Raw genomic sequence first — 27,486 nt, forward strand, 5'->3', positions numbered from 1 at the left:
TGCAAGAAACATCGGAATGTTCGGAAGCAAGGTAAGAAATCTTATCAACTCGTATAACATGTGATTTTGATAGACAGAGATATACTATAGATATATAAAAAGATAGATACATATTTATATATATATTAGATAGATATATTGCTGTGTTTTTAAACCTCCTCTTTTGATGCCGTTTAAAATTGCAGAGGGTTGAAGAATATCCCTTGCCAAAACTGTCTTTTTAGTTTTGCTTAGAGTAGGGAAGGTTAGGACTTCTGTCAAGACAAAAAATGATGGAAAACCTAAATTTTACATTTCTCACCAGAACAATCGGGGACATATCTGTGTAATAATAGGATTTTCCCCCACCATATAGAGAGATTTCTCCCTGGTCATGTTGTGTATTCATGGTAGGATGTAAATGGAAATCTATGGGGGTTATTTACGAAAGGCAAATCCACTGTGCACTACAAGTGTAAAGTGCACTTGGAAATGCAGTCGCTGTAAATCTGAGGGGTAGATCTGAAATGAGGGGAAGCTCTGCTGATTTTATTATCCAATCATGTGCAAGCTAAAATGCTGTTTTTTATTTTATTTTATCTACAGCGACTGCACTTCCAAGTGCATTTCAGTGCAATTTCAAATGCACTTTGCACTTGTAGTGCAAAGTGGATTTGCCTTTCGTAAATTATCCCCCTATGTATAATAATATCTTTAACCGCTTGGGATCCGCGCTATAGTCAAATGACGGCTACAGCGCGGATCCGAAAATCCAAGTGGACGTCAATTGACGTCCGCCCCTTTGCGCGTTCCCCGCGCGCGCTCCAGAGCGCGCAGCAGGGAAACTCTGTGTTGGTCGTGTCCCTTGGACACAGCCAATTACAGATCGCCGCGAACGGCCAATCAGAGTGGCCGTTTGCGATGCGATCTGTGTGGCCAATGAGAGATGATCTCATTTGTAAACATATGAGATCATCTCTCATTGCCGTTTTACACAGAGACAGCGTCCTGTCTCTGGAGAGGAGACCGATCTGTGTCCCTTCTACATAGGGACACAGATCGGTCACCCCCCCAGTCACCCCCCTCCCCCCACACAGTTAGAACACAATGCAGGGAATACATTTAACCCCTTCCTCACCCCCTAGTGTTAACCCCTTCAATGCCAGTCACATTTATACTGTAATTAGTGCATATTTATAGCACTGATCGCAGTATAAATGTGAATGATGCCAAAAATGTGTCAAAAGTGTCCGCTATAACATCGCAGTCCCAATAAAAATCGCAGATCGCCGCCATTTCTAGTAAAAAAAAAATAATAATAAAAAATAATAATTCTGTCCCCTATTTTGTAGGCGCTATAACTTTTGCGCAAACCAGTCGCTTATTGCGATTTTTTTTTTTTACCAAAAATATGTAGAAGAATACGTATCGGCCTAAACTGAGAAAAAATATGTTTTTTTTAAAATTGGGATATTTATTATAGCAACAAGTAAAAAATATTGTATTTTTTTCAAAATTGTCGCTCTTTTTTGTTTATAGCGCAAAAAATAAAAACCGCACAGGCGATCAAATACCACCAAAAGAAAGCTCTATTTGTGGGGGGAAAAGGACGTCAATTTTGTTTGGGAGACACGTCGCACGACCGCGCAATTGTTAGTTAAAGCAACGCAGTGCCGAAAGCTGAAATTTCACCTGGGCAGGAGGGGGGTATATGTGCCCAGTAAGCAAGTGGTTAATCTACGTATCCATTACAGAACAGCTGCTGAGGGGTTTATTTGCACTTTTAGGGATTGGCAGATATGATTTTTTTTTTGGGGGGGGGGGGAGTTTTTTTGGTCAAAGCATAGAAGGGTTTGATTTTAATAAATGAAAATCTACCCGATGGGGCAGGAAACAAATAACCCTGACAGGAGTGCTAATCATTCGCTATGTATCAATGACCCTCCAAGGGAATCAAAAAGGGATAGGGAAGGAAAGGGAAGGAACCATAAAACACAGGGAAAGGGAGGGCAAGAGGCAGGGAAAGGGAAGGGAAGGACAAGATACACAAGGAAAAGCACTCACATAAGCCACATCCGTATATAGTAGAAACAAGGAAAAAACACAATCACTAGAGTGATGGTCGGACTTTGAGGCAAGGCGGAAGTATGTATAAAATATATTATTTATTACAAAAGTAGAAAAATAGAAAAATTACAACATTGATGAAAAATAAGTAAAACCATCTAAATTAATAATTCATTAATTATAGACAAATCCTTTGAAGTCGCCTATGCGTTTCGCCGTTGGGCTTCCTCAGGACGAGACAAGAAGGATTTTTTGGCAATATACAAATATTGTTTCATAATCTAGCACATCGTGGTAAGTATATTCATCCAGACTGTTCCGGGCATTCCACAATAAATGCCGAGATGTCAGAGAATCGATTTCATGTTACTTCCAATTGTATCAGAGAAAATCCTGATCATCAATGGTCCTAATTGATTACACCTAAATTGATAATCCTATGATGTCAAAGATTATATGGTAAAGTGGTACAACAGAGCAAAAACCGAAAAGGGGGTATAGGGGCATTGCCCCCCCCCCCCCAAAAAAAATTACATGCCAAATGTGGCATGTAAGGGGGAGAGGAGTGGGTTAAGAGGAAGTTCCATTTTTGGGTGGAACTCCTCTTTAAGTGGCTCCTCTTTTGATCCAGCACTGTGCCCAAGAGCAGCATCGTTGCTCTCTCTCTCTCTCTCTCTCTCCTAACAGGCACAGAAGCATCAGTGGGAGCCATTGGCTCTTGTTGCTGTCAATCAAACCCTGTCAACAGAGAGCAGGGGTAGGGCTGAGCAACACTGGGGTAGATTCAGGTACAGCTGCGCGCTCCTTACGGAGGCGCAGTGTTTTTTACCCTGCGCCTACGCAAATTATTTGCGCTACGCTCCATTCATGAAGCAGTAGCCACGTAATTTGCGTGGAAGCTCCTCAAAAATGCCCTGCGTAAGGGCGCCTAATGTAAATGATCCCGTAGGGGGCAGGAATCATTTAAATTAGGCGCGTTCCCGCACCGAGCGTGGAGGGCATGCTCCGTCAGGAAACTTTCCCGACGTGCATTGCGGTAAATGACGTCGCAAGGTCGTCATTTGCTTCAAAGTGAACGTGAATGGCGTCCAGCGCCATTCACGATTCACTTACGCAAATGGCGTAAAATTTAAACCTCGCGACGCAGGAACGACGGGTATCCTTAGCATTGGCTGCCCCTTCTTTTAGCATGTGCAGCCTTACGCGAAACTCGCCGTACGCAAACGACGTAAACTGCTAACGCAGGGCTCGCGTAACATTGTGAATCGGCGTTGGTATGCAATTTGCATACTATACGCTGACCACAACGGGAACGCCACCTAGCGGCCTGCGTACGAATGCAGCCTAAGATATGAGGGCATAAGAGCCTTATGCCACGCATATCTTAGGCTGCAGTCGGCGTAACGAGCTCTCTGAATCAGGAGAAGTCGTTACGCCGGGGCAAGTAAGCAATTGCGCTGCGTAACTATGGTTACGCAGGCGCAATTCCTCTTTGAATCTGGGCCACTGTGTGTGTCAATAGATGCACACAGCCTGGATCAGGAACAAGCCCACAAATGTGCATCCATAGCAAGCGGCATTATTGGGGTCACACAAAAAAAAAAAGAGGAGGAGCCAAAAGTGCTGCTGGGGGACCATAGACGACCATAGGCGAGAAAGTTTGGGGCGCTTTGTGGAATAATGTTGCACAGAGCACGTTAGTATAACATGTTTATTATTTTAACAAAAAAAAATGTGCCCTCTCCAACACTAACTTTAATGCTACACCAAACTCTCCCTATGTGGTTTGTCATTAAACCCACCCTTTTATAGTGAGGGATCTGCATTTTCCATCCCACCCTACAATTATTGTCTCTTATAGTTCTGCTGGACAGTCAAAGGCTATGCAGTGCATTTGAGGTTGTCCCAAAATTCATTCAGGGTTTTTTCCCCACACATTCGCCTGTTTAACCAAATTCAAATCCCAGAAAAATATTTTTATCAGTTCGGATTTTACATTGTATCTACAGTGAGCTATTATACATCACAATTCACTTATTCTTATACACAATTTGCTGTCCTATTACTGTACAACTTTGAGAAAAACTGGCTGATAACATTTTCAATATTAAACTTCAAATAAAGAATGATAATTCTCAATGTTGTGATATGGTTTTATTAGGCTGGGTTCACTCTGGTGCGACAAACGCTCCGACATTGGGATCTCATGTCGCATGACGTATGAAAATCAATGTTTCCCTATGGGAGCCGTCTTAACTGGTCCTACACAAGTCGGTTCCGACTTTGAAAATGCTCCCTGCACTACTTTGGTCCGACTTTGATCCTACTTCAGCCCATTGAATATCACTGAAGTCGGATCCCCGTCTTGCATGATCCAACTTTGGCATGCGACTTGTGCTCTGATGATCTTGAGGGGGAACTCCACGCCAAATAAAAAAAAAAGTGTTGGGGTCCCCCCAAAATTTATACCAGACTCTTATCCGAGCACGCAGCCCGGCCAGTCAGGAAAGGGGGTGGGGACGAGCGAGCCCCCCTACTGAACCGTACCAGGCAGCATGCCCTCAACATGGGGGGTGGGTGCTTTGGGGCAGGGGGGCACTGTGCCCCCCCCACCCCAAAGCACCTTGTCCCCATGTTGATGAGGACAAGGGCCTCTTCCTGACAACCCTGGCCGTTGGTTTTTGGGGTCTGAGGGCAGGGGGCTTATCGAAATCTGGAAAGTGTCAATAAAAGAAATGCACTACACAGGTTTTTAAAGTGATTTATTAGGCAGCTCCGGGGGTCTCTTCTGACTTTGGGGGTCTCTTCTAGAGGTCGACCGATATATCGATTGGCCGATATATCGGCCGATATTTGGCGTTTTTAAATTAATCGGCATCGGCCGATTTGTGCTTTAAAAAAGCCGATTGATAAATTCAGCACCGCGACTTGCAAAAAGCTTCTGCAATACAAGTCAATGCAAGTGCTTCCCGTAGAAGACTTCTCTCTCTCTCTCTCCTGGGCAGCCTGCCAAGTTTTAGAAAAGATATACAATGTTGCTACTTATCAATTAACTGAACTCCGTGTAGGAGAATTCTCAGTTTAACCATTTAAAGGCTAAATCTTTTTTTACATTTGTTGCTTACAAGTAAAAATCCTGTATTTTCTGCTAGAAAATTACTTGGAACCCCCAAACATTATATATTTTTTCTTAGCAGAGACCCTAGGAAATAAAATAGGGATTGCTGCAATATTTAATGTTACACGGTATTTGCGCAGCGCTCTTTCAAACACATTTTTTGGGGAAAAAATATACTTTAACAAATTAAAAAAAAAAAACTAAACCCATATTTATTTATTTTTTCGACCAAAAGTTTTCATTACCTGTTTTTGTGTATTACATTTTATATATATATATATAATATATATATTACACAAAAACAGGTAATGAAAACTTTTGGTTGAAAAAAAATAAATATGGGCTAACTTTACTGTTTAGCCCAAAAGTGCCTGAAAAATCGGCTTAACATATCGGCCCAAAAAAAATCGGCATCATAAATCGGCTATCGGCCGCCGTGATTTCTAAATATCGGCATCGGTATCGGCCAGAGAAAAACCCATATCGGTCTACCTCTAGTCTCTTCCGTCTTCTCCGCTCTCTCCGGCCCCTTCTCCGTGCTCTCCGGTACTTCTCCCACTGTCTTCTGCTGGGGTCTTCCGCTCTTTTGCCTGCTCCTTTGCTAGCTCTTGCCCGGTCTTCTCCGTCGTCTTCTTCCCTCTGCTCTTCTTCCGATGTTGACACGACACTCTCTCCCGCTGTAATGCCACGTGCGTAACAACTTATATTGGCACTGGGCGTGGTCACCAGGTGATGTTATCCGGTGACCCCACCACTTATGATGTCACGTACCATCATGCGCCGGGAGGTGACGTCATGAGTGGCAGGGTCACCGGATGACATCACCTGGTGACCACGCCCAGTGCCAATATAAGTCGTTACGCACCGCGCAAATGGCATTACAGCGGGAGAGAGTGTCGTGTTAACATCGGAAGAAGAGCAGAGGGAAGAAGACGACGGAGAAGGCCGGGCAAGATTATTAAAAGGGGCTGCCAGATTCCGATAAGCCCCCAGCCGGCAGACTCCGACAACCAATGGCCAGGGTGGTCGGGAACAGGCCCTTGTCCTCATCAACATGGGGACAATGTGCTTTGGGGTGGGGGGGAAGTGCCCCCCTGCCCCAAAGCACCCACCCCCCATGTTGAGGGCATGTGGCCTGGTATGGTTCAGGAAGGGGGGCGCTCGCTCGTACGCACCCCCTTTCCTGACCGACCGGGCTGCATGCACGGATAAGGGTCTGGCATGGTTTTTCAGCGTAGGGGTTTCCCCTCAAAATCCATACCAGACAAAAGGGTCTGGTATGCTCTTAGAGGGGGAACCCATGCCTGTTTTTTAAAAAAAAAGTTGGCGTGGAGTTCCCCCTCAAGATTCATACCAGACACAGTGCCTGGTATTGTCGGGGATCAAAGTTGGATCCCTGTTCATTGAAGTCGGACGCATGTCGGACTTCAAGTTGCAGAGCAAAGACGGATCTAAAGTCGTACGACTGTCATGTGTGAACCTGGCCTTAAGGACAAGGTGTTGCTTATTACCTTTGATATATTTGCAGGTGGTGACTGTTCGGATTTTTCAATCAGGAAATTAAAATTCTGTTTTAAAAACAGCTTAGGAATCAAGAGAGCAGATATATTCAGCAACTTCAGAATAAACAAAATCATTAAGATTTGCCAATGAACATGGTGGATAATGACAATGTAGGAATATGAAGGAAAGTGGAGAACCTAACAGGTAACCCATCACATTACATGGAAATTATATGTAATTGTAAAGCTATTAGATGCAGTAGTTTAATCTATTTTAACCTTTTCAGCAGTGACTTGATAGGAAGATCAACGTGCTTTCCATAGAGACTGGCCCTGTGTGATAAGCATCCCTCTTGACTTCTTACTCTTCACTGGCAGCAGGTAAGCTTGCTTAGCGAAGGTCCACCAGGTGTGGTATGGATAGACAATAGGGCAATAAAAATGTGCTGAAATCCATAGCTGAAAATGCAGTTCTAGTAGTAATTCTCACCTCCTTCTCCCTGGTCCAGCACAAGTCCTCTACCAGGTTAAATGCTACCCAACATCATTCAACCCCACTTTGTGAGACCAGGACGTCACGTTCCCCCCTCCCCCCCCCCCCTGCAGGTCGTAGCCTAATCTCAGAATACTCATGAACAGCGCGATACTTGCATATCATTATGTTAGTGCTGCATGGTTGGGTAGAAAAGATATTGTCGACCACTGACATGAGAAGGTAAATAAAATCATCAGTTGTAGTCCAAACTTTGCAAATTAAATGAAGGGCTTTAAGTCCAAAAATAAGAAACAATCTTGCTGTGACCAGAAGAACGTGACTTCTCCAATCCGTGGTGGCGTGCGTTCCACCGGCACTACCCAGATGAACTGGAAGTGGCGTAGGGCATAGTACACGTGACCGCTGCGGGAACCTGGTCACATGTACATAGTTAGTCAGGTTGAAAAAAGACACAAGTCCATCCAGTTCAACCACAAAAAATAAAAAAACAAAATAAAAAACACAGTACAATCCTATACACCCAACTCCATACCCACAGTTGATCCAGAGGAAGGTAAAAAACCCCAGCAGAGCATGATCCAATTTGCTACAGCAGGGGAAAAAATTCCTTCCTGATCCCCCGAGAGGCAATCGGATTTACCCTGGATCAACTTTACCTACAAATCTTAGTACTCAGTTATATTCTGTACATTTAGGAAATAATCCAGGCCTTTCTTAAAGCAACCTACTGAGCTGGCCAGAACCACCTCTGGAGGGAGTCTGTTCCACGTTTTCACAGCTCTTACTGTGAAAAAACCTTTCCGTATTTGGAGGTGAAATCTCTTTTCCTCTAGACGTAAAGAGTGCCCCCTTGTCTTCTGTGTTGACCGTAAAGTGAATAACTCAACACCAAGTTCACTGTATGGACCTCTTATATATTTGTACATGTGGATCATATCCCCCCTTATTCTCCTCTTCTCTAGAGTGAATAAATTCAGTTCCTCTAATCTTTCCTCATAGCTGAGCTCCTCCATGCCTCTTATCAGTTTGGTTGCCCTTCTCTGCACTTTCTCCAGTTCTCCGATGTCCTTTTTGAGAACTGGTGCCCAAAACTGAACTGCATATTCCAGATGAGGTCTTACTAATGATTTGTACAGGGGCAAAATTATATCTCTGTCTCTGGAGTCCATACCTCTCTTAATACAAGAAAGGACTTTGCTCGCTTTGGAAACCGCAGCTTGGCATTGCATGCCATTATTGAGCTTATGATCAACTAAAACCCCCAGATACTTCTCCACTACAGATCCCCCCAGTTGTACTCCCCCTAGTATGTATGATGCATGCATATTCTTAGCCCCCAAGTGCATAACTTTACATTTATCTACATTAAACCTCATCTGCCACTTAGTCGCCCAATTCGACAGAGCATTGAGGTCGGCTTGTAAATTGGAGACATCCTGCAAGGACGTTATTCCACTGCTATGCCCTACGCCACTTCCGGTTCATCTGGGTAGAGCTAACGGACGGTGAAACACACGCCACTACCAAGGTGGGAGAGCTAGTGATTCCCAGACAAGCCTGAAGCCCCAGTGCCAGGTTAAGGCACTTTTTATGTGAGTAGCCATTTGGCTGGTGTTTTTTATTACATTTTAAATAAAACAGCGTTGCACTATGGAAGCCTTTTGTTTGTGTTACATGTCCTATCCATAATACTCAGAGTGAGGTATCGTACATGCTTCTGTCCATTGACATAAAAAAGGGGATGATACTGAGCTGTCTGTTTAAAATAAATGAGAACAATTAACAATAATGCTGCAACTTAAAATGTGAGACACACACAAAAAATAGACATATATAAAAAACAAGCAGTGCAAATGAACGTGAAAATATCCAAGATATCATTACACAAAACAGGTATCCTTATTTGTAGTAAATTCTAATGTGTCCAAATACAAAATGAACAAGTGAATGTTCTGTTTTTCAAAAAAACACATCAGATGATGATCAAAAAAAGCTAAAGATGTACAGTCCTCCCTATAGGTAAGTTGGTGTCTTCAAACCAGAGCAAACCAAGGAAAAGTGATGTAATAGGAAAGAAATCCTCCACCTTCTGTGTAACTGCCTCTTACTGAAGATGAAGATCCCAACTAGAGATCTTCTGTAGATGTATGGCCTATAACCCGGCCTAAGGGTCTATGCGACTGGATGTTGTTTCTTCGGCAATAAATCGTTCCCCAACCACTCACAAGCAGTCATGTATGATTATAGCCAGGTGAGGAAGGAAAGAAAGGCCAACATAGTGTAATCCAGTAAACATTTAATATAAAAAATGGTTAAAATTACACTTACAGTGTAAAGATAAAAACTCGCATGTGAAAATTGTATAGCCAGCGGGCTAACACAGCCCGTTCACTCCGGGACTCTCTTGTGTAGTGATGACGTCAGCATGCCGCTTCTCCCTACATCGTTTCGTCAAAACTGACTTTGTCCTGGGGCACGGGGACAAAGTCAGTTTTGACGAAACAACGTAGGGAGAAGCGGCGTGCTGACGTCATCAATACACAAGAGAGTCCTGGAGTGAACAGGCTGTGTTAGCTTGCCGGCTATACAATTTTCACATGCAATTTTTTTATCTTCACACTGTAAGTGTAATTTTAACCAATTTTTATATTAAGTCTTTACTGGAATATGCTATGTTGGCCTTTCTTTCCTTCCACACCTGCCTATGATCATACATGACTGCTTGTGAACGGTTGGGGAACGATTTATTGCCGAAGAAACGACATCCAGTCGCATAGACCCTTAGGCCGGGTTATAGGCCATACATCTACAGAAGATATCTAGTTGGGATCTTCATCTTCAGTAAGAGGCAGTTATATAGAAGGTGGCGGATTTATTTCCTATTACATCACTTTTCCTTGGTTTGCTCTGGTTTGAAGTCACCAACTTACCTATGGGGAGGACTGTACATCTTTAGCCTTTTTTGATCATCATCTGATGTGTTTTTTTTGAAAAACAGAAAATTCACTTTCTTCATTTTGTATTTGGACACATTAGAATTTACTGTCCATTGACATGTCTGCAGGCATTATCCTATACAAGCGCATCTGACTATATTTTTAAATAAAGAGGTCAACTAGTTGTGGTAAGCACAATACATATCCTGTGCACTTTTGGGTGTAGTATCAAATATTCTGTTGGAGAAGGAATATATATCGCACGATTGGAGAAGTCACTTTCTTCTGGTCACAGCAAGATTGTTTCTTATTATTGGACTTTAAGCACTTCATTTAATTTGCAACGTTGGGACTACAACTCATGTTGTATATGAAGCTTGATCTAATCACGGACTAATTTTTACTATTCACTAATTTCTACAGCTATTGTTTGTTGGTTTGTAGTATTTATGTAATTTATTGTGCACTAGAATAATTTTGCACTATAAGCGCCCTCTATAACTCACATCCTAAACATATTGGCAGACCTACTTCCAATTATGCCAATTCCCCTTAACGTGTTAAAGCAGAGGTCCACCCTAAAAAACATTTATACATTAAAATGTTCTTTGAAATAAATTAAAAAACATAGAAAAAAAGTATTTTTACTTACCAGAAACCCCTGTTCCTAATCTGCCTCTTCCTAGTCCGCGGAGCTGTTCCGCCACTTCCTTCTCTTCGGCGAGCTCCCCGTTGTCTTCTGGGACCTGTGTGTGTCCCAGAAGACGACGGGAACATTCAAAGCACCGCGCGACTCGCGCATGAGCAGTAGGAAACGGGCAGTTAATTGCAATGGCGGCGCCGGCACCCTATCCGATGGACGGATCGGCCTTGGGGGGCCGTCACCGCGGGCTCTCTGGACAGGTAAGTGCCCTTATTAACCACTTCCCTACCGCGTCATTGTGAAATGACGGCGGCAGGGACCCCTCCTCGATCCGGGTGGACGTCATGTGACGTCCTGGACTTTGAAGGGGGATATCTGAATGATGCCTGCAGCTAGAGGCATCATTCAGATATCCTTCTCTAATGCCGGCGATTCTGCACAACGTAAGAACGATCATAGCGGCGATTCCGCCGCTAGATCGTTCTTACAGGCGGCGGGAGGGGACATCCCCCCCTCCCGCCGCCATCAGGTGCTTCACCGGGCTCTCCCGTGCCATCGGGTGCCCGGAGAACGAACCAGATGGTCACCAGTCATCTCTATGACCGTCGGAGGACCCGGGCGCGATGTGATGACGTCACGCCCGGGTCCCCGTAAGTAAACAAAGCCGCAATTGCGGCTGCTAAGCAACAGCAAGCATGAGATCGGTGAATTTTTTTTCACCGATTTCATGCTTTCCAGCCTGGAGGAGAGATGTGGGGTCTTATTGACCCCCCTCCCCGCCTCTCTCCATAAAGAGTACCTGTCACACACATTCCTATTACAAGGGATGTTTACATTCCTTGTAATAGGAATAAAAGTGATAATAAATAAAAAAAAAAAAGTGTAAAAAAAGAAATAAATATGTAAAAAAAAAAAAAGAAATAATTTTTTTTTTTTTAACGCCCCTGTCCCCAGTAGCTCGCGCGCAGAAGCGAACGCACACGCAAGTCCCGCCCACATATGTAAACACCGTTTATCGCCGCGTGCGTTAGAGTGCCAGCAACAATTCTAGCACTAGATCTCCTCTGTAAATCTAAACTGGTAACCTGTAAAAAAATTCAAAGCGTTGCCTATGGAGATTTTTAAGTACCGAAGTTTGGCGCCATTCCATGAGTGTGCGCAATTTTAAAGCGTGACATGTTAGGTATCTGTTTACTCGGTGTAACATCATATTTCATATTTTACAAAAAAATTGGGCTAACTTTACAGTTTTGTTATTTTTTTTTAATTCATGAAACAATTTTTTTCCAAAAAAAAGGCGTTTGAAAAATTATTGCGCAAATAGCGTGCAAGATAAAATGTTTTAATGACCGTTGTTTTATTCCCTAGGGTGTCTGCTAAAAAAACATATATAATGTTTGGGGGTTCTGCATAATTTTCTAGCAAAAAAATGATGATTTGTACTTATAGGAGAGAAGTGCCAGAATAGGCCTGGTATGGATGTGTGTATAACAGCCCGGTATGGAAGTGGTTAAAAGTCAGCAGCTACGGTGTTTGTAGTTGCTGACTTAAAAAAAAAAAAAAACGGCTGGAACACTGCTTTAAGTTCACCCCCACTTGGATCAGTTCTAACCAGAATTGACTCACAACAGACAAACATGATCAACTAGAAGGGTCGTATTGTGGTTTATGAGGCAATAAGTGCTTCACAAATACACAGATAAAATACTGTAGGTACTAATTTGAAACTGGATACATCTCTCTTCACCAGCTTCTAAAACCCCCAAATTAAACAGTTGCTAGATAATCAGATTTTAGACTATGACAAGAAATGGATTTGGAAAATATCAGTGAGCCATATAGCTGTTTGACCACATCATAGCTTGTAGTTCTCAGTAACAGCAGTAGAATGTATTTTATTTGATATCACTGTAATAATAAGGCTTGGGGGTAACAGATAGAAAGTATTCCTGGATATCACCATCCAAAGCTTCCAGTAACATTGCCCTGTGAATCAAACCACCATGTTCAAAGCCCAAATTTCTAGACATTACATATTCCATCACATTGGTTGTACTATCTGTAAGGTCCTTTGGACATTCGTTTTTCGTTGGTCCAATCTTCTCTAACAAGAACACTTTTGTTGTCACACCATAAAGTGCCTTTAATAATTCCCTCAAAACAGCTTTGGTTTTATGATGCTGGCCACAATTCTGCAAAATCTCTACCCATAAATCATTGCCTACAACTTTCTGAAACACCCTAGTGGTAGTGGTATTCTGTATTTAGGTTGTATGCCTCTCTGGCTTTCTGCAGATCATAAACCCATTTCATAAACCTATTTGTCATAGCAAGGTACTTGTCCTATCTCTTCTTCAATGGCTTTCATTTCCTGCTGGGGACACGGGTCTGCATTGGTTGGCTATTGGTGCCATATGGACTCTGTACCCACCGCACTTTTTCTTGCATAGGACAGTCACCTGTTGTTTTAGAGAAACTCCACCATATTGTGTCATCTTTGTCCGACCTGAAGCCCGCTTACACACATATTCCCGGCCTGAGATCTGTTACTTTGAATAAAGAAATGTCCAGACAAGTTGCATTTTTACTGCTTTACTGTGTTCAGAGTCACTGATAACAGTTCACAATGCAGAGCACTCTCCTCTTTCTCATAACTTGCTATGCATTGGTCACAAGGGCAAGAACACTTACTAGTCTTCCAAGCCAGTAAAGCCATCTTCCCCAAATGTTGCAGTCTATTTATCTAGGTGTTACTCACTCAGTATGTCTTTCTTTTCACACTAAGAAGATCCTCCATAGGTCTTGGGGCCCATCAAATCTTAACCGTAAGCCATCATCTGAGGGTCAGGGGTGACAGGTCTCCCTGTCTGTTCCTTAGTGTCCTCTGTCATCATCTTGGCAGTTTGGCCCTGAAGAGGGAAATCTGTTACAGCTCCAGCACAACATCCTTGGAAGACCTGCTCCCATGCCCCAAGTGCAATGGGCCCCATCAACAACTGACATATAAAGAGGCCCTATCTCCCTCCATTACATTGATACAGGAGGGGCAACAATTAAAAGGGCACTAACAGCTAACATGTCACCCCCTACAACCAACCCAACCTTTTCTTTCCTGTATTGCCTTTATGGGTTACTAAACACACACGTTTTTTTTATATAACAAACCTGTCATACTTACCTCCACAGTGCAGTTCATTTTGCACAGAGTGGCCCCAATCCACCTCTTCTGGGGTGCCTCAGTGGCGCTGGTGGCTCCTTACCCGCATCGAGTGCCCACGTTGGAGAAGCACTCTCCTATGGTGGACACCCGTGCGGGCGTGCTCCTGAGTCCTCCTTCTGTGTGTATTTACACAGAAAGCAGGACTTGGCCCCGCTCCCAGGCGCCCTCGTCATTGGATTTAATTCACAGCAGCAGAAGCCAATGGCTGTGCTGTTATCAATCTATCCAATGAGGACACGAGACAGGCCTGAGCTGGTGTGCCCACTCCTGGCGTGGGACTTTTGGAGCTCAGGTACGAAAAAGGAGGGTTGGGGCTTCAGCACTACAGAAGGTTTTTCACCTTAATGCATAGAATGCATTAAGGTGAAAAAACATGAGGGTTTACAACCCCTTTTAATTTAATTAGTACAATTAAAGGTACAGAATCTTTCTTTGTTTATGTTTTTGAGGTCCTGTGTCTCCTTCCTGCACCCCCCACTCCTTACATCCTGGTCACTTATAAGAAGTTACAGAAAACAGCTATTATCAGAAGATCCTCACTTTTTTCATCTTGGCAGTTAAAAAAAAAAAAAAATGATTTGAAGCTGAGCATTGAATGTAAATTAAGCAACCAATAAGGGTACATTTTTCCTTTATAGGTTTTAAATCTGTGGTCTGGTGCAACAGTCTGAATCTTCACTCAAGCTATCATCTCTTATCTCATCTATTACAAGCCTATAGGATAGCATGGATGACCACCACCGGAAACGGTCACAGGATGTCTTGGAGAAAGAAGCAGACTCCCCACCACAGAGAAAGAGGAAGCTCCCAGCACTTGATCAAAAACACCTTCTTGGAGAAGAATCAGTAGCTTCTTCAGGGCTTGGTAAGTGCAATACAGGGGTTGGGAAATCTACTTTGTTAGAGTTCTCTTTCCACTGTCCCAACTACTTGGTTCTGTGGATTCCTGTTATCAGGCCAGGGGTGGCAGAAAGTTGTTACCATTATTTTGACATTTCTCCTTTGGGTGTTTATTTATCATTTGGTATTATAGAGAAAATTTAGCAAGGTAAATATTTAGATATCTTATCATTGCTACCCAGTCAGAAAGTTTTTAGTCAGAAAGAAAGGAAGGGGGGTGTGGCCGAGATGTGAGAGCGACAAGATGTGCCCTACTGTAGCTTCCGCCATCCATCCGGATAATCCGTCCAAATCCTGGGCTTTCCCTAGCCATCCTGCTTAGCAAACATCTCCATACCGCTTAGGGAGCAGCTCCAGTTCTTTCCATAACTGGTAAGCGTAAATCCAGCAAGAAATCAGCCTCCCACAGCTCCTGGTCTGTGCTGCCGATAACTTGAATTTTCTCATGGCTCGCTCAGAGGATGCTGAGAATCGCCTCAGACGCAACAATGTCTGGGTGGTCTGGCTCCCGGAGGGCGTGGAAGGCCCTAACCATGCAGTGTTCGCTGAGGCCTTCTTCAAGCAACTTTTGGGCTTGCAACAACTGTACTTATGTAGGCAGTCGAACGTGAGCATAGAGTGCCTACTGGCCCGAGACATGCAGGTTTTATGCCGCATGCTTTCTTGGTTCGTCTGCTTGACTTTAGAGACAGAGATCAGATCCTAGCGGAGGCCCGTAAAACATGCTGTATCCTAGTCGCTTGAAAGTCGTCCACCATAGTTCTGCTAAGTTCTTCGAATCGCCTGCGGAGGTTGCTAACTGGCTGGATTCTATTGCCTAACAGCGGCGGGTCACCTGGCCCACCTGGTAATGTGCACATGGCCGTGGGCACTTCTTCTCACCCTGTTCCGAGATGGTGCTGAGAGTTGTGGAACATGTTCCTCTCTTATGAAGTTGTTCTCCTCTTCAAATTTCCCCCACCTGCAAGAGATTCTTATTGGAGAGCTCAGAATTGCATGTCCGTTTATTGCGGGTGGCTAAGGTACTGTTACTGGGCGCTATGACTTGATCATACGTCTCCTCAGCCCCTCTACAAGTAGATTATCCCTTGGAACAGTCTGCTGCTGTTTTTTCTAGTTTTGGGACTGAAGTTTCTTTGGAATTTTAACAGTTTTTTTGGTTTGTTCCACTGGAGTATACAGGGTGTTGGGATTATAGCCTTTTTTTAAAATCTTTTTCTACCCTCAGTTTCTGATGTTTGGACCAACGGGTTTACCCATCCCTGGTCTGTCTATGGGCCTTCGATTTGCACAATCTGTACTAATATTATATTGCTGTCTGGTGGGATGTGGTTCTCTGTATCTAGGCTCCCACCCCCCTAGCTTCCCCTCTAGTCACACACATCCTGTCTCACTGGAATATAGGTTAGTGCTATATGAGTAATATCAAAATTGGGCTAAACTCAAAGTTTAAGAGATCCCTAGTTCTTCAATATCTCAAATCCCAGAACCCACATATAGTTTTCCTACAAGAGACGCATCTGATGGGTAGTAAAACACTCTCCCTTACCAGAAACTGGATGCAGAGAGAAATACACACTACGCATAAAAAACTGGCATGTACAATTGAACATGTGGTCACGGACCCCCAAGATCGCTTTGCAATAGTGGTTCTGGACATAGAGTCCCAGATGCTGGCAATAGTGAATATCTATGTCCTACACCCCCTTCCGAAATGAGGTTTTGTTCACTGTTTTGGAGAAAGTCGCCACCTTTGGTCCATTGAAGCTATTCGTGGCTTAAGACCTCGATAACATTTTAGACTATGTTCTAGACACCTCTAACCCAACTCGGGTACAAAAGCTTGACCTCCGGCACTGGGCTGACTCAGCAGCATTGGTGGAGTTATGGCGTTGAAAAAAACACCTCATGGAGCGGGGTTATTCCTATCTATCCCATGTAACAGCTTCTTCCTCCCGCATTGATTTAGCCTTCACCAACATCTGGTTACGGATGTCTGTTATTTAGCGGGTGGAATTTCTGACCACACCCCCCTGCAGGTAATACTGGATCTGGTGCCCCGGAGACACAGGGGTGTTTGCTGGTTACATCTGGGTTGGTTGGCGGAGCCCTCAGTAGCTCTAAGTGTTGTTCCTCTCTGGTGCTTTGTTCCTCGTTTATCAGCATGAGTCACTTCTGAGAAGTTTTCCTAACACATAGATAAATTTGTATCGAGAGGGAAGAGGGGGGGGGAGTGCTCAGAACAAAGCTTATCTATTCACAATACAGTTCTGCTCTGTGTGGAGGGGGGCGAGGGTTTCTTTCCTCCAGTCAGCTCTCACACAATGTAACTATAGTCTCTACACCCTCTGCTATCTGCTAAGACAGGTGAAGAACGATTTTTAACACGATCTACACTTCTGAAGGGGTGTAGAGAGGGGAAAACTGCACAAAAACCTTATAAAACCTACGTAGGAGGATTTGTTTCATCTCTGTCTATCACCTGAGGAGGCTGTTCCCTTCACTTGGTATATGCTAGTAGTTCCAAAACATACCTGTAAAGCAAAGTTAGATTAATACTTACCTTATCCCCATCTACCACTTACAACGCCTAGGTGAGGTTGATGTCACACTCCTGGTTAGCTCCTGGGGGATACAGAGCAGCCAAGATCTTGAGAGAAGATGCTCTTGCAATGAACTGAAGTGTCTTCTTGCAAAATTTTGCCTGCTCTGCATTCCACCCAGTGATGCAGAATACAGAGGTAAGGTGTATAGATAAATATAACCTTTTTCTTTATAGGTACATTTTGTAATTACTAACATTAGCTGATATTTTATGTGGACCTTACACTGTACTGCAAGGTGCACTATAAAAGGCAAGTTCACCTTTTCATAAACAATGAAAAGCTGAAGTAATTTTGAAAAAAACTCTACCTAAAAAACCCCTTCTTACCCCCTGCACATAGCTGGTCCCATGTCACTCTCCCACTGCCCCTGACAGCTGCACACTCAAAATCTTTACCACATGGTTCCGGCAGCTGTGTAGCATCATAATGCAGGCTATGGTAAGCCGTGACTGGTTAATATGGACTCTCAGCCTTCCTCGGGGACCAGGTTCCAGAAGAAAGAAGTCTCAACATAGATTCACATTGGTCATCACGGTCACATGGCCTCATTGGCCAATTACCACTCACTTGTGCTTGCGTTATGAAGCTACCCACAGATTATGTAGGGAAGATTTTGAGAGTTCAGCTGCTATAGTGACTGCTGGGGACAGTGGAAGAGTGACATGAGACCAGTTTTGTGCAGCAGGGGCCGAGGGGTTTGGAGGGTGTTTGGAGTTTAATCAAAATGTTAAATTTTTTTGAAAAGGTGAAGTTATCCTTTAACCCCTTCCATACAGGGCATTTTCACCCCCTTCCTGCCCAGACCAATTTTTAGTTTTCAGCGCTGTTGCACTTTGACAATTGCGTGGTCATGCAACACTATACCCAAACTAAATCTTTATGTTTTTTCCCCTCACAAACAGAGCTTTCGTTTGGTGGTATTTGATCATCTCTGTGGTTTTTATTTTTTGCGCTATAAACAAAAGAAGAGCGACAATTTAAAAAAAAAACCCAATATTTTTTACTTTTTTATTTAATAAATATCACAATTTAAAAAAAAAACTTTTTTTTCCCTCAGTTTAGGCCGATATGTATTCTTCTACATATTTTTGGTAAAAACAAATCGCAATAATCGTATATTAATTGGTTTGCGCAAAAGTTATAGCGTCTACAAAATAGGTGATAGATTTATGGCATTTTTATTTTATACATTTTTTTACTAGTATTGGCGGCGATTTGCGTTTTTTTTTTTTTTTTTTACTGTGACCGTGACATTGCGGCGAACACATCGGACACTTTTGACACGTTTTTGGGACCATTTACATTTATACAGCGATTAATGCTATAAATATGCATTGATTACTGTGTAAATGTGACTGGCAGGGAAGGGGTTAACCACTAGGGGGCGCTGAAGGGGTTAATATGTTCCCTAAGGTGTGTTCTAACTGTGGGAGGGAGGGGACTCTCAAGGGGAGGAGACCGATGTGTGTTCCTCTGTACTGGGAACACACATTGGTCTCCTCACCACTGACAGGAGGTGGATCTGTGTGTTTACACACACAGATCCACACTCCTGCCATGATTACCGGCAATCGCGGGTGCCCGGTGGCAATCGTGGCCGCCGGGCACCCGCACCGGGTGTCGAGCGCTGCCGCGGGCGCGCGCCCTAGATCGCCGGGGACACAGGACGTCATATGACGTCCACCCGGATCGGCGAGGGGTTCCTGCCGCCGTAATTTCCCTATGGCGCGGTATGGAAGCGGTTAAAGACAGACATATAATCCAATTCATAGATAAATTATCCTAACGTATGAAATATGTACATATTTTAATTAAAATGTATCTTCCTAAAAATATTTTTTTTATTGAATTTATACAGAGATGTCAAGCCATAAACCCAACAACTATTCTACCAATACTGATCTTACCAATAAACTGGAGGAGATGGGTTTGGATCCTAAGTACTGGCTTCCCATCTTAGAAGAATGTTTGGGTATACGAAATATTCAATCATTAAACTTTATTGAGCTCGAAGATTGCTCTGTGTTAGAGGAAAAAATTCGCTATCCCTGGGAAAAGAGGGCATTGCATAAAATGTTTAATAACAGCAGTGCAAACATTTCTGAATTTCAAGAAAAGAGAAACCAATTCATAAAGGAGAAAAATAAAGAAGCACATAATTTAATAGAAGCGTTAAAAAAAATGACATCTGAAGGGAAAAGTCGACATGATGACATTGTTAAAGAGCGTGAAAAAGAAATGTGGAAGATTCTGGAAGTTTCTCCTGAATACTCAGCACTGCCTGAGATGTCATTGTTGGATCTCATAAATTACTTTGAAAAACAGATTTGCTTTAGAGAAATGTCATTTTCAAAAACCGAAAACTTAACTGATAAAGAGGTCATTCAACATTCATCTGGAGGCCTAGCACTAGAGGGAATTTTCCAAACCAAAAACGCAGAGGATCTGTTTAAGAAACGTGAACCACTTTTGTGTATCCCAGAAGGCTTCAAACTTGTTGGACCAGAACAAAGTCCTGTTTTTGAACAAAAAGAATTTACCTCTCAGAAAGCGGAATCGCATTTTCATAGCACAGTTGAGAAAATCGGGTTAAGTTTAAGTAGTTCAATTACTGCAGGTTTCATGGGATTTAGTATAAAAAGTAGTTCTAACTATAACAATTCTGTAGAGTCTAAGCACACAAGCCAGCAGTCAGTTCAACACGGCTACGTTTGCACCACCAGATATAATTACATTCCTTTAGCATCCTGTTACTTTAAAATGGATCAGCTGAGACTTTCTCCCTCTGCTCTAAATGCATTACAGAAGATAGAAAATGTATTAAGAATTGATTCAAATGCACCAGATTTGTCAACAAAATGTTCAGAGTTTTTCCAGAGGTTTGGCTCACATGTAAATCTTGGACCAATACACTTTGGTGGGATACTCTGGTGGAAGGCATCCATGGAAGGAGTAGACAGTAGCAACATGGAAGAAGCAAAAAAAATGACATCTGAAGCCCTGAATATGTATGTGGGCGCTAGTTATGCTGGATTTGGAGGGGATATCGATGGGTCAAAAACAAATACACAGGGATCTGTGCACAATTCAAAAACATCCAGCCTTCAGAAAGATGTTCAATTGTTTGTTACTAAAACTGGAGGCCCTTTAGAGGCTGATTCTCTCCCACAGTGGAAATCTGGTTTAATAACCAGTAACAAAACATGGAGTGTCATAGATCGTGGATTTCAGCTGATACCAGTATGGAAGATTATTGTGGACAATCACAGGGAGGAGTTTACAGATAATTTAAAACTTGCTTTTTGTTTGACTGACCATTACAGGTCACAGACCGGTCTCACCACAGAAATGATGGTTGGAGAAAATTTACCAAATGCTTTAGAAAAAGCAAATTCATTCCTGCAGGGTGTGGAGTTCTGGGATGTAAGCAATGCAGAAAAACACTTACAGGAGTTAAAGGACTTTAAAGTGGAACTCTGTAAAACAACAGGAAGTTACAGTGCTTGGAAAACTATTTGTCTGTCAGATAAAAACCTGCAAGCATTTTTAGTCAGTATTGTTGACAAATACAAAGACGATTCTACAGAAGACACAAATCGTATAAAAACTTTAATGAAATCTTTAGTGGATCCTCACATTTATTCCATTGAAAGTTTTCCCAATACATCAGGTATTATGAGATGGATACATGACTCTGACAAGGATAAACCTGACATAATTACTGTATCTGATTTTGAAGAGCTTCTTAATATTTTAGAGATATCTATTAATGAAGTTCTGCAAGTTACTGCCAAAATAAACTCGTCCAGTGATGATCAACGTCAAGCAAAGATTAAAGTTACAGAGAAAATTAGTCTTTCACTATATTCCTTTCTAAGCTCCCTAAGGAAAACAAATCAAATAGACACAGAATTACTGCTGCTCTGCATTGCCAACAACTCTGGGTACTGTATTCAAAACTACAACTTTAAAAATCTTTTAGGATACAGAGAAATAGAATTTCTAAAACGTCAGATGCAAGAAACTTATAAGGAGTACACAAGCATCAGAAGTCAGTGCACTGATCAAGCTCAAGCTTTTGTCCTGTACACAGGCCTGACATCTGTAGGGGAATACCAAGAAATGTCTCTAGATAAGAAAACAGAACGTCTACATTTTATGAAGAAACACATGGCAGGACATATTTCTCCTGATGTCAATAAAATAATACAACAATATTCAGAACATGAATTGCACAAAATAGAAAAAGAGCTTAGAACATTTAGCTATGGGGAATCAACAGACATGGACCTGGAAAAAAAGATTGCCACTGAGCTGAATAATATATGCAAGGAAGAAACAACATCTACTAAAAATGACATAACAACTGATTACAGCAGTGTGGACAAGAACTTTTTACTATTGCTGAAGAGACTGGACCTTGAGATGTATTACCCACAAAAAATGAAGAATGCTGATTTTCATAAGATTTGTCAGCCTTCTTTGGTTGAAGAACAGATTTCTAAAGAAAAACAACTTCCTCTCCATTTTCTGCAGAAATTACTTATGTTGGACTATCGTGCAAGATATGTGCAGTGTGAATGCAATAGTGAACCCCTCCATGCAGAGGTCAGGAGCATTCAAGAAGAAGAAGAAAACATGGACACAACTGATCTTGATTTAGAACAATTTCTAGTTGATGAAGATGAAGATTTGGAGCAGCAAAATTCAAACTGTGAACAACCTATTCACCCAATGGATGTGCAAATGTCAATATTCCATTGTGCTAATGATTTCATGAGACAGTATCTTTACACAAAACTTTCATTTTGTCAGTTTGCTCTTCCACTTTTGGTAACTCTTCCTAATACAAGTTCTATAGAGTTCCCACTTTGGGCTTTTCAGGAAGTTAAAAAGAAGTGGAAAAATAAAAGTGACAAATCTTTTGACAAGTTCATTAAGAAAACCGAGGCTCCCATCATATCCTTCATTCGTCTTGGTCCATCTTCTACCTCTAAATCACAGTTAATGAACTGGCTGATTAGTAAACAGAGGCATGATATCTTCTATCATAGACATTGCAAAGGAAGCACACAAAATTATTTTCTAATGAATGGAGTGGCAGAGATTGCCTGGTATTGTCCAGGTGCAAAAGAGGATGACACATTTGATGACTGCATTGCATTTACCAATCTACATGGTGATGCCACAGAACATGACCAGCAAGTGAAATTCTTAGAAGAAATTTCCTCAGTTATTGTCATTCTATTCAGTGAATTGGATGAAAAAGGGAAAGATCTGTTACAGTGCCTGTTAAAATCCTCAAAATCACTAATTTGCCTGTGTGCAAACAAAGAGAAGAGTCCTCCAGCTAAGGGAACCAAAGTAAAAATAGGTATAAAAAACCGAAATGAAGCAGAATTGTTACAACAGATATCAAAAACGATACAATCTTTGTTGGCTAGTTCAAATGAGAGATATTCACTTGACACATGTGCCAGTATTGCCAGGAAACATGGATTTGTAGTGGATGAAGACAAAGAATTGTGCAAACAGGGAAGGGAACAAGCAAAGGTTTTACTGTCATTGTTAAAGAAAAATTTATCAGCTATGAAAGAGGCATTTTTGCCTCTACAAGGAGATCTCTGGAAAAAATGGTGCAAGAAAGACAAAGAATTGACTAGACTGAAGCAAACAAGTAACATGAGTATTGAGCAACAGCGGAGCAACATTGAGTATGAAAAGCAGGCAATAAGGAATACACAACTTCAAAGGGCAGTTCCCCTCAATGACTTCATGAAATCTTTCCTACAGATTCTTTTTTCAGATAGCCAAGACTCAAAAATATACTTTCTGCGATGGTTTAGCATGTATTTAGATGACCTGTCTTCAAAAACTCTTTCAGTACTCTACCAGGAATACCACAATAAATGGTCAAAAATAAAAGAGCAAAGGGAACTAAAAGATAAAAATAAACAGAATATAGAAACAATGGAGAGAGGATTAGAGGAATTATCAGTTAAAATTGAAGTCTCAACTTTTGGCCTTGAACACATTCTAAGAGAAATTGGACAAATATATGAAGCGTTAGAACAATTTCCAGAAAAGGATGAAAGTTTTTTCAAATTGCCAAAAGTGGCTGCCAATCTCATGGTCTCAGGATATCCACTTGAGCTGATGGATGGTGATGCTGCACATGTACCATTGAGGTGGATTGGAGCCATTCTGGATGAGCTGATTAAAATATTAGGAGACAAAAAGCTGTATGTCCTCTCTGTATTAGGTATACAGAGTACTGGAAAATCTACTTTGCTTAATGCTATGTTTGGTCTTCAGTTTGCAGTGAGCGCCGGCAGATGTACTAGAGGAGCATTTATGCAGCTTTTAGAGGTTGACAAAGAACTCAGACAGGAAATGAACTTTGACTATGTGCTTGTGGTAGATACAGAAGGACTAAAGGCTGTTGAACTCTCCAAAAATACTACACTTAATCATGACAATGAACTCGCTACTTTTGTAATTGGCCTGGGTAACCTTACCTTGATCAATATCTTTGGGGAAAATCCTTCTGAAATGCAAGACATCCTACAGATTGCCGTTCAAGCATTTTTAAGGATGAAGAAAGTCAATCTAAAACCCAATTGTGTATTTGTTCATCAAAATGTTGGAGAAATAACAGCCAAAGAGAAAAACATGGAGGGAAGGAGACAGCTTCAGGAAAAACTGGATAAAATGACATTGTGTGCTGCACAGCAAGAGCAGTGTGATGTCACATGTTTCAATGAAGTCATTAAATTTGATGTAAACACTAATATCCATTACTTTGCTCACCTCTGGGAAGGTGACCCTCCTATGGCTCCCCTAAATCCAAGTTACAGCCAGAACGTTCAAATGCTAAGACGGGTCATACTTGAATCAGGAAAACGGGAAGGGCAACACAATATTTTAAATATCTCTACATTCAAAACTCGAATAAATGATTTGTGGAATGCATTGCTTAATGAGCATTTTGTATTCAGCTTCAAAAATTCACTTGAAATTGCTGCATACAAAAAACTGGAAGAAAAATACAGTCAGTGGACATGGAAATTAAGGCAACACATGTTGACCCTTCAAATTAAAATCCGCAACCAGATTTACAAGGATGAAATAAAGCAGGTTGATAAGATGTCTCTAAATAAGCAGTTTGAAGAAATATACGGCACAGTCCTAGGAGAGCTTAAGGCATTTTTTGATGGTGAAAAAGACAAAGAGATACTAGTTCAATGGAGAGCGAACGTTGAAAAAAAACTGGATGCAGTCAGAAATGAATTAATAGAAGAAATGCATAAAAAATCTAAAGAGCTCATTAGATCAAAGAAGAATAGTAAAACTATAAACCAACTGAGTAAGAAATATGAAGATAAAATGTTAACTGAAAGCAAGAAATTGGCCTTGTTTTTGCAGGGAAAAAATGTCACTGAAGAGGAATTGGGAGAAAAATTCAACAAAATGTGGATTTCTCTGATCACTAAAGTAGCTGAGGAAACATATACTCCCGAACCGCCACAAATCAACTGTGATTTGCAAAATGTGTTACTTGAACACTTCAAAACTGAACCCAATATAGCCGATACAATTAAAGATTCTTGTCATTGGAAGAACTTACTACAAGAATTCTCTAAATATATATCAAGCAAGCGAAAATTGCATGTATTGTGGAAGGAAAAGCTTTCAGATGATGAACAAAATACAATACAACGTTCAATAACAATTCTAAACAAGAGAATGGATAAATACATGGACGAAAAGCAACAGAAAAAAATAGATTATCAGAACATTTACTTCCATGAACTTCTGAAAATAATAACATCTGAAATAAGCATCACATTAGATACGTTTAAATTCAGGAAGGAGTTTACATTGTACGCATCTCTGTTCTTGTGTCAGGAAGCAGCTCGCAGATTTCACAAGATTTCTAAAGCTTTTAGAGAAGCCAATGACCCCCTTGTCTACCTAGGAAGTAAGAGAAATGAATTTTGGGAAAGTTTTAAAATCTCCTGTGAAGGAAAAAAACAAATCACAACATTGGCAGATTTCCTGTGTAACAAGTTAGAAAAGGCCATCCAGCAAGGTGTCTATGAGAAATCTGCAATACACCTAGCTGGGGAGGTAAACAATAATAATCAAGCCTTGAATGGAAACAGATCAAAACTAGAGTTCTGTCTGCTCAGGTCACTGGCAGAGGAGGAAAATTTTCAGCAGTATATAGACTACATTAATGATCCAGAATCTGCATTTACTGACTTTATTCAAAAGTGTGTTGAACAATATTGTAAAGACAAGAGGAACATATCAGAAATTCTAAACACTAAACTGGATGAATTTGAGAATGTTATATTAAAGGCCATCAACAAATCAACTACAATAGTCCATGACACACAGGGGGGTATCAGTGAATGGCTGGATACTTTCTGCTCTCAGCTTGGAAGTGACGTGAAGCTGTCAAGTGATGATCTCAAGAGTGTGAAATATCAGAATATAACTGATATTGATTTTTTGAAGGAAGCAATGACACAGGCTCTGAAAACTGTGTTGAAAAAGCTCAAAGAATTATTTTCTAAATGCAATCTTACCCATCTTATACAAATGATTCATGAAAATATATCTGAACAGTTTTCTAGGTGCTGGGCAAAGTGTCCATTTTGTGGGGCTGTATGTACAAATACTATTCCCGGGCATGATGGAGACCACAGTGTTCAATACCATCGTCCTGCTGCTCTAAAAACATGGAAATATAGAAACACAAATCAATTTTGTCTTAATATCTGCTCCAGTGTTGTGTCCAGTGATATAGAATTTCATCCTGGTAGTGATGACAGAAGTTTTCCCTACAAAACATACAGAGATGCTGGACATCCTTACAATACCTGGTCTATTACTCCAGACAACTCATCATTGTCTTACTGGAAATGGGTGACTTGTTTCTTCCAACGTGACTTTGAAAACCATTACAACCTAAAATTCACAGGTCTGGGGACAATTCCATCTCAGTGGGCTAATATAACAAAAAAGGAAGCAATTGAGGAGCTTGAAAAAAATATGTAGATTTCTAAAATTAAATTTATCCTGACACATTGGATGGACATTTGAGGACCTAAAGACACACTTTATATTTAACCCCTTGGAAAGTTTAAAAGGCAAACTTGATGGAAGATTTATTCTTGGATAGATTGTACATATGCAGAATGTTGAATATGATCATGATCGATGTGCTGAAGGTGACTGAAGACCTGTGAAAAGCATCATAACTATTGGTGTACAGAATGACACCTACAGAAGATGTTTCCGGCTCACTACCGATCACATACAACTCTGTACAGTGAAAAAAGACAGAAAAAAAGATGATTTGCCACCAAAAACAAGTCTGCAGATTTAAATCTGGAAATCATCTTAATAATTAAGAACATTTTGATTAAGCTGTAGTTTAGGTATGGGTATGTTTTTCATAGTTACATTAGTCCAGTGTAAGTATGTATGTGCCATAGCTGGCTGATCCCTGAAGAAGCTGGAAATCTTTCTAGTAATCACCACTAATACAGTGATTGCTGCTAGCTTCTGAGCCTGCTGCTTAGTGAACACAGGAGGTCACTCACTCGACACAGGCTCACTCAGAGAACACTTTGCATTTTCTCAATTAATGCAAAGTGTTCTCTGAATGAGGTGGAGATTGTGACATCGCCACCCCTCCTCTCCACCTCATCCAATCTGGGCTAATGTATCTATGCAAAAATATTCATTCCCAAACTTTAGCTTTAAGTAAGTTAGAGAGCAAATACTGTGTGGACCTATATACTTCTTTTTTTTTGATTGATCTGTATTAAAAACATAAAAGCACAAAAATATATTCAAATAATCATATATCTGTTATCTTTGTCTTTATTTCTAAAAACATTTAGGGGCAGTTCCACAAAAGGATTACGCCGGCGTAATTTTAAATTTCCTGCGTTGTATCTTTGTTTTGTATCCACAAAACAAGATACGACGGCATCTGGGATCGA

At 41.4% G+C, this 27,486-nt stretch overlaps 1 protein-coding gene across 4 annotated transcripts; it reads left to right on the top strand.

The window, feature by feature from the left end:
• LOC120945179 (interferon-induced very large GTPase 1-like) lies at positions 1–27,135 on the top strand. 4 transcript variants are annotated; one of them, XM_040359104.1, is made up of 5 exons: positions 1–31; positions 6,748–6,871; positions 6,954–7,047; positions 14,600–14,826; positions 19,326–27,135. In XM_040359104.1, the coding sequence occupies exons 4-5, from the start codon at positions 14,688–14,690 to the stop codon at positions 26,531–26,533; spliced, it is 7,347 nt and encodes a 2,448-aa protein (XP_040215038.1). In that variant the 5' UTR covers positions 1–31; positions 6,748–6,871; positions 6,954–7,047; positions 14,600–14,687; the 3' UTR covers positions 26,534–27,135. The 4 variants fall into 4 exon arrangements, with proteins under 4 accessions (XP_040215038.1, XP_040215041.1, XP_040215040.1 ...); XM_040359107.1 differs by having other exon boundaries at positions 14,675–14,826; XM_040359106.1 differs by having other exon boundaries at positions 6,957–7,047.
• Positions 27,136–27,486: the final 351 nt, after the last annotated feature.

The sequence above is a fragment of the Rana temporaria genome, chromosome 7, assembly GCF_905171775.1.
Source record: "Rana temporaria chromosome 7, aRanTem1.1, whole genome shotgun sequence".
Lineage (NCBI taxonomy): Eukaryota > Metazoa > Chordata > Amphibia > Anura > Ranidae > Rana > Rana temporaria.

Excerpts from the sequence above, each read along its gene's own strand:
- LOC120945179 (XM_040359104.1), top strand. The coding sequence starts at position 14,688 with ATGGATGACCACCACCGGAAACGGTCACAGGATGTCTTGGAGAAAGAA. Across the intron at positions 14,827-19,325 it reads AGTAGCTTCTTCAGGGCTTG|AGATGTCAAGCCATAAACCC; the intron begins GTAAGTGCAATA and ends GAATTTATACAG.